This window comes from Xiphophorus hellerii, chromosome 7 (genome assembly GCF_003331165.1).
Source record: "Xiphophorus hellerii strain 12219 chromosome 7, Xiphophorus_hellerii-4.1, whole genome shotgun sequence".
NCBI classification, from domain to species: Eukaryota; Metazoa; Chordata; class Actinopteri; order Cyprinodontiformes; family Poeciliidae; genus Xiphophorus; species Xiphophorus hellerii.
Window position 1 is genome coordinate 6,564,096 of NC_045678.1, and position 12,234 is coordinate 6,576,329.

Here is a 12,234-nt window from a genome sequence, read left to right on the forward strand (position 1 = left end):
CGGGGGACGGCTGCTCTGTGAGGCAGAAGCTCAATAGCTTAGAGGAGGAGCTGCGTCTCAAAGGCGGAGCTAGGTCCACCCAGGCGTTTTGCACAGATAAATGGTTGCCACGGGGATGAAAGGATTTCTCAAACATGCATAAAAGAATCAAAGCAACACTCCGGGTGTGTTTTTGATGCAGGAGGAATAACATAACGTGAAGTAAAGTTCAAAAAAGCCAACTTTACACGATACTGCCCCTTTAAATGAAAACATTCGGCGAACAAATAAGAAACAAATCCCACCTTCATACATGAAATAAACGTTTATTTGAGTTTTTTCATGTGCTTGGCACTTGTATGTACAGCTACTCCAAAAAAAAAAAAAAGGAAAAAAAAAAGAAGATTAACTTTGCTAATTCCCATTTGCACAAATTTTAATAACAAATAGGTGAAATTGCTATACTGGTCAACTCTTAAATACACATCTTAGTACACACCACAACATACTTTACTCTCTTATTATAGTATTGCTTATTATTCAACATTTCACACAACAACTTTTTAAGCTTATAATATTGATTGCATTTGCCTTCTTTTTTCTTTTATATATAATACCGTGAAGAAGTGTTTGTCTCCTGGAAGAGTTCTTCTATTTTTGTTTTGTTGTCACACTTAAACGTGTCTTATTTTAACTCAGAGTTTTATATGAAACTTTAGTTAGCCGAGATGAAAAGAGCTATCCAAACCAACATGAGAAAATCATTGACCTCTAAAGCTAACAGCTGGTTGAGGCCACCCTGGTGGAAACAACTGCCGAACAGCGTCAGAAGATGGCAAAATGGTAAACGACCTGCACTTGTTAGCACTTTATCAAGTCAGAGGACTCCAAAGCGCTGTACGCTACAATCGGTCATTCACTCATTCATAGCTACAACATAGCTAACCAACATCTGCCCTGGATGTGGACCGACAAAAGGAAGTCTGAAATTTAATCTGACCACCGCCAGCAGACAAAGTGGGTGAAGCGTCTTGTCTAAGGACATAGCAGCAAAGTCTGAGACGGACTGAGTGGGGGTCTGAACCAGCAACCCATTGGCTACATGGGCAACCCCAACCTGCTGGTCCACTGTTGCCCAGGATTACGGGACAATGAGTCTTTTACATCGCTGTCGAAGAGTTCTGGTTGACTTCACAGACTGGTTTTATTCAGCCACCTTGAGGAGTTTTCGAACACGAGCAATCTGTGAAAGGTCAAACCGCAGCATGTTCGTTAGATTTAAGCCCAGTGTTTGTCCAAACTGCTACAAAACCTTTTCAATACAGTGAGTTTGGAGCGTTGGGATTTTGTCTTGCTGCATATTCCAAATGCCCTTCACCCTAAAGGTCACAAACTCATCTATGGATACAAATTGGAATTGCGAAAAATAAATTTGCTTAATGGAAACATGGCAATTTTGAAGAAAAAGAAATTCATGATTTTTGATACATTTTTGCTGTAGGATAAGGTTGTTTTTTTGGCCATATCAAAATGAATGCATTTTGAAAAGACTCCAATGGAAACACCTTGTTTCTATCACTAGTCACACCAGTTTGCATACATCAGCAACATACTTATTTTTAGGAACTGGCCACCTTGGACAATGCACGGCTGTCTCCAGCAAAGCCAGGTGTGCATCGCAAAGTTCTGGTTCTGGTGCCTTGCAAAGCTCATCAAAAGTTTGTCTTTTGAAAGAGTTGGATCCATAGCTCTTCCAGAAAACTGTAGACTGCAAATTCCCAAAAAAGGGAAATGGTAACACCACAATTGGGAAATTGCGTTTTTTGTCATTATCAGAGTATTAAAAAGGTTTTGCACTTACTTGTAATGGAAACACAGCTAATGACTTAGTCAGTATCCACAACCGGATGGATGATCAAATTGGACCTTCACTCTGGTTTACTGGCGTCCAAAGGCTTGTTAAGCCTGTCCAGACTGATGGATGTCAATAATCCTGTTTCTTAGAGTAGGAGACAATGCGTATCTTTCTGAAATCTTTGGCATGCTTCATGTTGTTAGACAGGTTGTGTTCAAGGGTCCATTCGCTTTAATCAAACTCTAGTTCATTTGTCTAGAAAGTCCATTTCATTTGCGGAGGTGTGAACGCGCAATCGAACTCTGAAGCGAGTCATAAAAGCAAACCCCTACAAACAGAGGTCTCTGTTCAGTTGAAGTGAACGCTGGTGCGGTTCGAACGCATAGGTGGATGTAAGCGAACCGGAAACCGCTCCAAAAGCAGGAAGCGGGTTGTAGCGCAGAGCATTCTGGGTAACTAAAACAAATGCTTGTGTCTAGCTCTAGAAGGAGAAATGGCTCGTGGTCTTTCACCGAAGATGTGAAAGAAATCCTACAACCACTAAAATGTGACACTACTTACATTTTGTGAAGGTCAAAGTTGTGCTCGGTGTCTTAAGTTTTTGTGTTGTTTTCTTCATTAATTCTTTGTGCAGCGTCCCCCCCCAGGCGAGGAGGGGAACAAGTTTTTCAAAGGGTCTGGATCGTTTGACAGTGCAGTGTGAAAGCAAACTGCTGAGAATGCCACAAATTGAACCGAGTCTACCGGACTGTCAGGTGTGGAAACACCCAAAGTCATTTTATGATTCTAATTTTTGTATTTACTCAGGTTATCTTTGTCTGATATGATCTGAAACACTTAGGAGGGATAAAATAGAAAGAATGCAAGAAAAAATCTGCAAGGAGGCAAATCCTTTTCCACTATATGCATATATATATATAATTATATATAATCACATAAATCCCGGAAACATTGTGAGGAGTTCTAGTTTTTGCGGAAGACAGGTGGGTGGAGTTGCCTGGCTGGAGTCCTGTTCTCACATTTTACTATACAGCGAAAAGAACCGCCTCTGTTTTCCTCCGTCAGCAGCCTCCACCGCGCCCAGGTCCTCCACCTCCAGCAGTGAACCGCTCACTGGCGCTGTCCAGTTGTCCCTTTCATTCTGTCCAAAACCTCCGAGCTCCACAGAGAGCCGCCAACTCTTTGACGTCCCTCAACCGAAACGGCACAAGCGCCGCTTGAAGTGAAGAAAACAAACAAAAAACCTCTGGATGACACTGGAGCTGTTTCTATTATTATTGCACCGTAACACATAGACTTCCTTCTCTACTCCATTTCCACTTCTCCAAATTTGCCTTCAAACGGTAAGAACATTGAGCTGCTGTCAAGATCAATATAAAATAATTAAATAGAAGTTTATACCTGCTTTTGTTTTTATTGCGTTTGGAGTGGTAGGCGTGTTTCTGAAACGTGAACGTTGTTGGTTTAAACCAACACTCACCAACTGCAGTTTTTTTTTCTCCTTCCCTTTTTTCACCTGAAATCGTTTCAGCGATGTGGAGAAGGTCGAGGTCGCGGCTTTCACACCATGTGCATGGACATCTGAGAGGATGAGCCGTACTGACGTCCATCGCAGGAGCTGCCGCCCTGCTGGCCGCCCGCCGCGTTGCCGATCATGTGCATCGTGTCCATGCCGCCGTTGGGCAGGTACTGGCGCTCGGCGAAGGCGCCGGCGGGGGCCGAGGAGCAGAGCAGCCCCGCCTGGGGCTTCTCCGGGCTGGCGGCCAGGCGAGGCGAGGCGGGGAAGTTGTATCCGTACAGGTTGTAGGGGTTGTGGAGGGAGAAAGCGTTGTAAGATCCCTGCTGCACGTGGTGGTGGCTGCTGCCGAACATGTGGGCGGAGGACGGAGACGACCCTGACGAAGAGGACGAGGCGGAACCGGAGCTCCCGCCAGCCTGCATCACGTACTGAAGCTGGGAGGCCGGGAACGAGCCCAGCTGTCCGCCGTAGGCGTCCATCTTGCCGCCGGCAGCACCACCGCCGCCTCCACCGCTTCCGCCGCCGGCCAGGGAACCGTGGGCGCCGCCCTGCATGCCCGCGGCGATCAGGGAGGAAGTCCTTTGCGGCAGGAAGGATTCCGATGGCTGGGCGGACGCCACGGCTCCCCCCGCCGCCTGGAGGCGGCCATAGGAGCCGTCAGCCAGGCCGCCGTAGCCTTGCAAAGCCGCCATGTTGCTGCGGGCGCAGGCGGGGTACTCTGACAGGCCCAGGTTGCAGAGCTGGCTCTCTCTGCAGCCGACGTTGAACGTATTGGGGGCCAGGTGGAAGGCGGGAGGGGAGCAGGAGGGGGAGAGGAGGTGGGCCGCGCCGGACGGTGAAGGCGTTCCCGTGCTGGAGGTGGTGGGAGACGTCCCAGTGCTGCCACCTGGAAAACAAAACACAGACAGAGCCGGTGAAACGCAGATTCAGGGTTTCCCCCAGTGTAATAAGCCTGGCGGGCCACCAGGCTTTACTTTTGCCCCCACCAGGCTAAGCATTGTTTATTAATTTTAGCTTTTTTTAAGAATTGCCTTTTTTAGGACTTTATAATTGGTGTTTAGGTATTAATGTTCCAGTCTTCCAGTAACGCATAACTATCAAGTGATAATTTCAAATTTCCTGTCACCTTTAAACATTTTTTAACTCATAAACATGGTGGCCGGCTAGATGAATGACTTCCCTAGCGCCCCAAGCACCGGGCTTAGAAAGTGTTCTGGGGGAAACCCTGCAGATTTATTCCATGGTATTCAACTGGGATTTGAGGAGAAGTTAGCATGAAGGTCCAGTTAGATGGTCAATGTTAGTAAAAATGGTTCGTACACCACGAACAAATAATGGTCGAGAAAAAAAAAATCCATCTTAAAATCCAAGGTGAAGAAAAATCATTAACTGGTTCTGGCTCTGCTCTGCATCCACCAGAACCAGAACCAAACATGGAGAAGCGGCATTCAGCTTCTATGCACCACAAATCTGGAACAAACGTCCAGGAAACTGCAAAACAGCCGAGGCACTAAAGTCACAGTTTTTATTCTCCATACGTATCAGCAGGTTGCTAATCTAAAATAATTCCGATCAGAACTGGACGCACAAAAAAATAAGAACAAAACATTCCGATCAGGACATCCCTGGTTCGAAGTGATTGGTAGCAGGGAGTATGTCCAGGTTGGACACCTGCACTGGATCAGATGACACAAAACTGAATCATCTGAACAAAACACACACACCACTCTACTTCTTCTATTTCTTTTTTGTTTAACTCTCTCCCTCTCCGAATAACTGCAAGTTTTACTCTCAAGCTGTCCGTGACACCGCATCACGCGCGGGACCGTAAAACATTTGGCTGGTCAACATGGCCGCTCCGCACACACACACCCACCCCCACACACACACACACACACACCCACGCACATATAAGACGCACATAAAGCGCAACGCTGTTGAAGCAGACGATAACCACAAGTCAGGCCTCTCGGAGTGAAACAATAGCTGTGGGATATCAATCACATACTTTTCGATTAATGAGACTCTGGCAGGAGTTCCCGCTGCTGCTGCTGTCGGAGAAATTCAGCTTGAAACCAGAACGAGGAGGAGACGCGCGGCTAAATGGTCCAGGACTTGCTTGGCCCGGGATTCTCGTGATTTTGCACCATATGCCTTCGATAATACGGCCAGCACCGCTCGGCCAAGAGAGAAAGATAGCGTGGTGATGTCATGTTTTCCTCCGGTTAGTGGGATTCAAGGTGTTTCAAGGAGGCGCGAGGAGGACGTGAAAGCAGCGCGTGCGCTCACAGATACGGCCCTTTATGCCAAAAATCAAAAGAAAAGAAAAAAACGGGGTCCGTACAGGGTGACAAAGACGGTGTAAAAACTTTAATTAAATCTTAATTACTGTAGAGGATTTTTAGGATGACAAACACATGTTAGCATCACGTCATACTGACCCCTGGTGGTAATTTACACAGAAAGGAGGGGGGAGTCAGCGGGGAAAGAAAGCCATTCCACAGCGGCGAGGTCTTTGAAATGAGCCATTACTAAAACCTCGCTTTGGGCAACACCGGAGGGGGAGAGAGAGCGCAGCGCCGACGGTGACTCCGAGCGGTCCAAAGCCAGCAGGGTAATGGTTTCGTACCGGAGGCCTGCGCGCCATGTGAAAAGTTCAGCAGACGCAGGCGGACCCGCCAGAAAAGCGGCGCATGGCCAAGCTCAAGTGAAGGACGGGCATGGCTGACGCAGTGTGCGGCGATAGGCAGGGGTTGGAAAAGTGCAGGGAAAAGTTCACGTCGGGATAGCGACGCACCTAGTGCGTCCGCACGCTGCTCTGTAACCCCAAACGGATCACAAAAATCAAGCAGCTGTGAAGACATGGATGAAATACACGCATAAGGTAAAGTAAAGCTGATTTTTATTTCATGTTACAGTCATAAAACTCAGTGTGTTGTGTTGAAATGTTGTGATAGGCCAACAAAGTGGGCTATTTTTTGAAATAGAAAGAAAAATGTGTTTTTCAACTTTTTCACTTTTATTTTTTACTAATAAAAGTTTGGAAATTATGCATTTGACTTCAGCCAAACAAGGTCTAGTCACCATAAGAAATTTTGCTGGACGATAAATTGTCCTGGAAGTTATCGCGATGAACGATAATATTCTTGTATCGAGACCATCTTCAGGTAATACAATGGAAACAGCATAATAATGCAAGGACACATTCTCAAAGATCAATAAACTTTAAATTCTAATGAACATTTAAACACTGGACCTGGAAGACATTTTAAATATCCATAATAAATAAACAAAACAACAGAAACAGCAAATAAAATGAATTATGATGGCTTTGTAAACCAAATTGTCCTTTTAAAAAAGCGACCAGTCGACTGAAGACTTTTGTCATCCAGTTTTTGGTAGAAAGAGAAAAACAATAAATCCTGCAACTGAAAACGATTGAGCTTGTTTTAATTTATCATTAAGTGATTTATTGTTTATTGCGCCAGGAATCAAAACTAGCGATGTGACTAATTAGGTGACTTCTGAAGACAGAAATCTGCGTGGAGCAGCAGTTCTGTTAAGTTTGTCAAAATCTTACTAAGTATTTGTTACTCTAGCTTCTAGTGCAAATATCTTAGTTCACTTGAAATAGACAAAATGAACTTATAAGCAACTCTTCAGCAAGAACTAGGAGCTTGTTTTAAGTAAATAATGGGAAAATGTATTGTTCCACTGGCAGATTATTTCCACTTATAACCAGTCATTTTTCATAAACACAAAGAAATTATTGACTTAAAGCAAGCTGCTTGTATTGTGCTGACATTTTATTGTTGTCTTATTTTAAGTGTCCTAAGACATTGTGTTTTTGCAGTGTACTGAACTGACTCAACGGAGTCCAAATGCTGCAAACAATTTTTCACTTGAGCAGTTAGCATTTTCAGCGAGAAATTTTAAAAACTATGAAACACTTTCGACAAACCCAACAATTACGTTGCGGTTTTAGTGTGACAAGATGTACATTTTTGCAAAGCACAACAGTAAAATCCCAGGACGGCAAGCTTTAAGAAAGCAAAATTCAGTTTTACGGCTTGTTCGTTTCAGGTGCAAAATCGTAGAATTTCTCCAGCTCGTTCTCTGCGTCAAATATTTTGTTTGTTGGCCTGCTTGAGGGAAACACAAATATAATGACTCACAGTGAAATGAGTCATCTCATGGATTTCTGACCTTCACAATAAATTACATTTACTCTGTTAGAGCTGCCAGCGCTCTCCCATCTGGTTTTTTGGAGCAGATGAAATCCCACCAAGAGGTTCGCCAACAAAATTAAAAGCTGACTGACTGGATTTAGCCGACAGGTTATTTTCCAAAGGGTTTTCTCTCGGAAAGTGAACGTAGATTAGCGTACCTTGTTGCTTCTGCATGTTGGTGAAATCCTCAAACGTGAGGGTCCTCACAGGAGGTCTCCAGAAAGCGTACGTCTCCATGATGGCCTCCAGGCCGGTTCTGAAACAGAGAGAGAGACCCTTCGGGTCAGACGTCTGAAACTACAAAAACGTGACGTCCAGTGACGACGAGCTGGGATTCGGTTCAACGTTTCACTGCTTTGTGTTCACACCTCTGCATCGGGTGAGTCTTTTATTTTGTTTCTACCTTTATAGTTGTCCGTCTTCCTTCCTGGTGAGGTTTTTTGTGCCTGTGTTCTTTCAAAATAAAAGGTTTTTGATGAGCTCTCATTGGTATTTCTCACTTTCAGCAAAGTTACTCGGGTGCTTTGACGTCCTGATGTCATAAAGAAAAAGTTTGACGTTTCTGAAGTAAGGTCCTGTGAGAAGGTTGCACCAATATTCAATAAACGTGAAACACTCAGCACTTTAAGTCAAGGCTAAAGTCCCACCTGTTCACCTCTGGTGCATAATAACTGGAACATTGATCATTACATATTTGGTTATAATTATTCATGATGATTTTGATGATGGTGTTGGACAGAATTTAATGTCTTCTGTTTTGTAATTGTCTACTGTTGCACATGTTTTTCATTAAGGTTACATTTCTGTGTTAACAAATGTTATTCTTTTATTTGTTCGGTGTTATATTCAGATTTTTAAATGTCATTTTTTCATTAACCGCAAGTGGAAAATCCATCAGAATTAACAGGGAGGCTTTCGAGCATTTGTCTGTGTGTAGTTAATTTATAAAATGTGCTTCACTTAGTGATAAAGTTCCTGAAATAAATGGACTTTTCACTAGTATTCTAATTGAATGAATGGGTTAGCAAGGTTTTCCCCCAGAAAACTTGCTAACCCCAGTGGTTGGGTGCTGCAGTCATTCATCCAGCGGCCCGTCGTGTTTTTGAGTTTAAAAATGATTAAGGTTGACAGGAAATTTGAAAATATCACTTGATAATCATGTGTTATTGAAAGATTAATACCTGAACACCAACTATAAAAACATTTTTAAAAGACTTAAATAAATAAGCAGTGTTTAGCCTGGTGAGGGCACAAGTAAAGCCTTGGTGGCCCGCCAGGCTTATAAAACACTGAGGGAAACCATGGGTCTGTATAACAGGCTGACCTGTATTACAGTTGAAAAGTCTTTTTTTGGGGACGAGAAATAAATTTTTAGACGGTTCAAGCGAGCTAATAAATGAAATAACACCAGTTTCCCACATTAGTTTGTATAGAACCGTTATTTACTGAACTGGGTGTTGCTGCTATTAATAAAGAGCACGTTATAGGCGGGTCTGCAGCAATGATGTTCCACATTTAAACTGACTTCTGTTCAGTTTAAATGCCAATATTTTATTTATAATTAATAAAAACACTGTGCAGCAGGGAAAATGTCAACATAACTACTGCACAGTTATTGAAAAATAGCGACTCCGGTCCAAAAGAATGCTCAACTAATTGAAAATGTTCAAAATGTGCGTTTGTATTCATTTGAGCATTAAAAGACAGACTTTTTACAAGAATAAAAACTGCGCAACAGCAGATATGTGCAAATGCCAGAAGAAGTGTTATTTAAAATGAGTAGAAACTTTGCAATAACTGTACAAACAATTGTGAGCAACTGAGGCTCTGTGAAAACAATAATTAGCGTAAATCAGTAGGATGAGACTTGCCGAGTTTTTGCTTGTGTGATTAGGAGAAGTGAAATAAGGGACATAACTATACACTTCTCAGTAAATATCTTCCTACCACCTCCTAGGCCTGTCAAATCAATTAATTGTGAAATCAGTAACAACGAGCTGAATAATTTCTATTTTTGCATGATTTATCGTTTTTCTATTTTCTCTCTTTTCTGTCAAAAACTGGACGACAAAAGTGGCTCTTTTAAAGGACAACTTTGTTCACAAAGACTTCATAATTGATTATATTTACTGTTTCTGCTATTTTGTTTACTGATTTTGGATATTTCAAATGTCTTCTAGTTCCAGCGCTCATTAGAATGTAAAGCTTGTCGATGTTTGAGAATGTGTTTTTGCATTATTATCATGTCACTTGAAAACCGTATCAAAACAACAATATTATCGTTTATCATGATAACTTCTGGGACGATTTATCGTCCAGCAAAATTTGTTCACTGGACAATAGAACTCATAAAAATGATTTACATTCACTGATCTGAAGTGATTTTATTGCAGATTTTAAGTTTGTTGTTTAAGTATTAGTGATTAGTAATGACTCTATATCAAAAATGTATATCTTAAATGGCGTCGTAATTACTTTCAAGTCCAGGTTAGAAGCAAACGTCGCATGTAGTGAGTCTGGAAAGCTTTAACAGGTTATCAAAGCAGCAAACGAGTTTTGAAGAAGACGGAGTGTGATGGATTCTGCCTGAGCGCGTACGACAGGAGAGGCAGAGAAGTCGGAGGCAGCTGTCCGAGTCCGAAAACCGTCAGACCAAGTGAGACAGAGAGGCAGGGAGAAGCCGACGTCTGCTTGGAGGAACCCAGGGCCATTAAAAAAGGAGGAAGTTTTTTTTTTTTTTGTTTTGTTTTACTGCGCACATAAATCCGAGGTGACGTTTCTCCTTGAATCTGCACATGCTCCTCTGTCCGGCTTGATTTACCTCCCCGCGCACACGGCTCCGGCCCACTGCCGGGGGCGAGGGGGAGCCAGCGCCCGCCGCTGTTATTTTAGGCCTGCTAACTCCCAGAGCAAGGCGGCTCGTTAGTGCGCCTCGCTAATCTGACTGCGATCATTCATGCGCCCCGACGGCGGTGGGACCAAAACACAATAAATGAGCTGTGTCCTCCTGGCAGGCCGTAAAGCCGCCTCACCAGGACACCAGGTGAAAGACACCTCCACCAGTTACCGCTGGGCCCAGCTTGGATCTATATTGGGATGTAGTAGGTAATTCAGAATATATATATATATATATATATATATATATATATATATATATATATATATATATATATATATATAAAAAAAAGCTGGTGCTTAATGTGATAATTGGCTGTGTGGAGGTTTGCCCTTTTCATTAATATGGATTTTCCACTGGATGCAGGAAATGGTAAAGTTCCACGGCAAAGTAGCTGCGCCGTTGCTTTAGCTCCTGCAGTGTAAACACGTGTGCAATAATTGCGTTTTTCCGACGACTGTTTTTGCAATTCATATCCGATTCTAATATTAGCTCCTTAAAGTTCAAAAGTGGCTGAAATAACGAAGCACGTCACAGCGGGGTTTTTTTTTTTTCTTTTTCATGTTTGACTTCTCTTTTTCCAAATAAAAAGTTGTTGCCTTCAACTCTGATATTTTCTTCTTTGCGAGGTCAATGGCAGCAAATCGTTGTATTTAAAAAGAAAATATATATATTAAGATCTAAAAAAAAAAAAAACATTTTCCTTAGAAAGAACAGGCAGAACTGGGCTAAGCCTGGCAGGATGTTTTACCGCTCTTTTTGGAACGAGCGGTGAAGTTCGTTTAAAATCGGCTGGTTTCCGGCCATGGACTGGGCTTTTACGCGCGGCCTTCAAATATTGAGTACAGTTGAGGTCGGGGTTTTTGGAGGGCCATCCAGAAAGTTGACTATAAGGCTTCCAGAACCAGGTTTTTATGTGCGCTTTGGACCATTGTCCCCCTTTTCTTGTTTCTTTTTCTCTTACAATAAAACATAACCGCTGATACAACACTACTTGGTGTTATATAAACTATGAAGGCTATATAAAACAAAGCCTAAGTATTTGTTCAAATGTGACTCAATCTGGGATGAGCCAATTAAAAAAAAGACATCCAAAATAAAGAGCAGAGCGGGAGATTTTCCAGAATCCAAGAATTTTCAGTCTGAAAATGATAAATCCAAATATTTTCTGGTCAGTGAATGCACCTTCCTAAGACTCAAACTTAGCCATCCGTTAAGTGCTTTAAAATGAAGTCTGAGGAGGCAAACTGAGGTAAGAAGCTATTTAATAGGGAATTATTTGTTGGCCATGTTGTGACACGTCTGTACTTCATTCAGGATGCTAGAGAGCAAAACTTAAAAATCATAACAGGAAGGCTGGAAGGATACAGAAACTGAGAAGACGCACAGCATGCTTGCTCAACTGTTATGAACCATTAAATTAAATGTTAGTAACCTTTTAGAAATCCCAATGTTACCGTAAAAAGCTCTACATTCAGATGTGAGCAAAAGGTCGGCTGTTTAAGCAATGCTAGCTGTGCTAACTAAGCTAATTGCTGATGGAATACGCAAAAGATGCATGAGAATGTCAACTTTAAATCATTTCGTATTTGTTTAAAGGTCATAAAAGTCATATTTTAGAGCAAATGCTCTCTTAAAGGCTGAGTTATGATCGTGCTTTTGAAAGTTTGCGTTGAGCGTGTGCGAGCTGAGCAAGTTGTGTGGCAGTTATGCTGGACGCGTACGTCGGTGCGGTATTCCCTGAAAATGAGCCGCG

General features: G+C 42.6%; 1 protein-coding gene across 2 annotated transcripts in view; it reads right to left on the bottom strand.

Moving 5' to 3' along the window:
• Nucleotides 1-285: 285 nt before the first annotated feature.
• Nucleotides 286-12,234, bottom strand: part of tbx15 (T-box transcription factor 15) — a 55,223-nt gene continuing 43,274 nt past the window's right edge. For both annotated transcript variants that reach the window (XM_032568238.1, XM_032568239.1), the window contains exons 7-8: nucleotides 7,741-7,838; nucleotides 286-4,239 (exon numbers count right to left, since the gene is read on the bottom strand). In XM_032568238.1, the coding sequence (XP_032424129.1) occupies nucleotides 3,395-4,239; nucleotides 7,741-7,838 (943 nt within the window). In that variant the 3' untranslated portion in view covers nucleotides 286-3,394. The remainder of the gene's footprint in view (nucleotides 4,240-7,740; nucleotides 7,839-12,234) is intronic.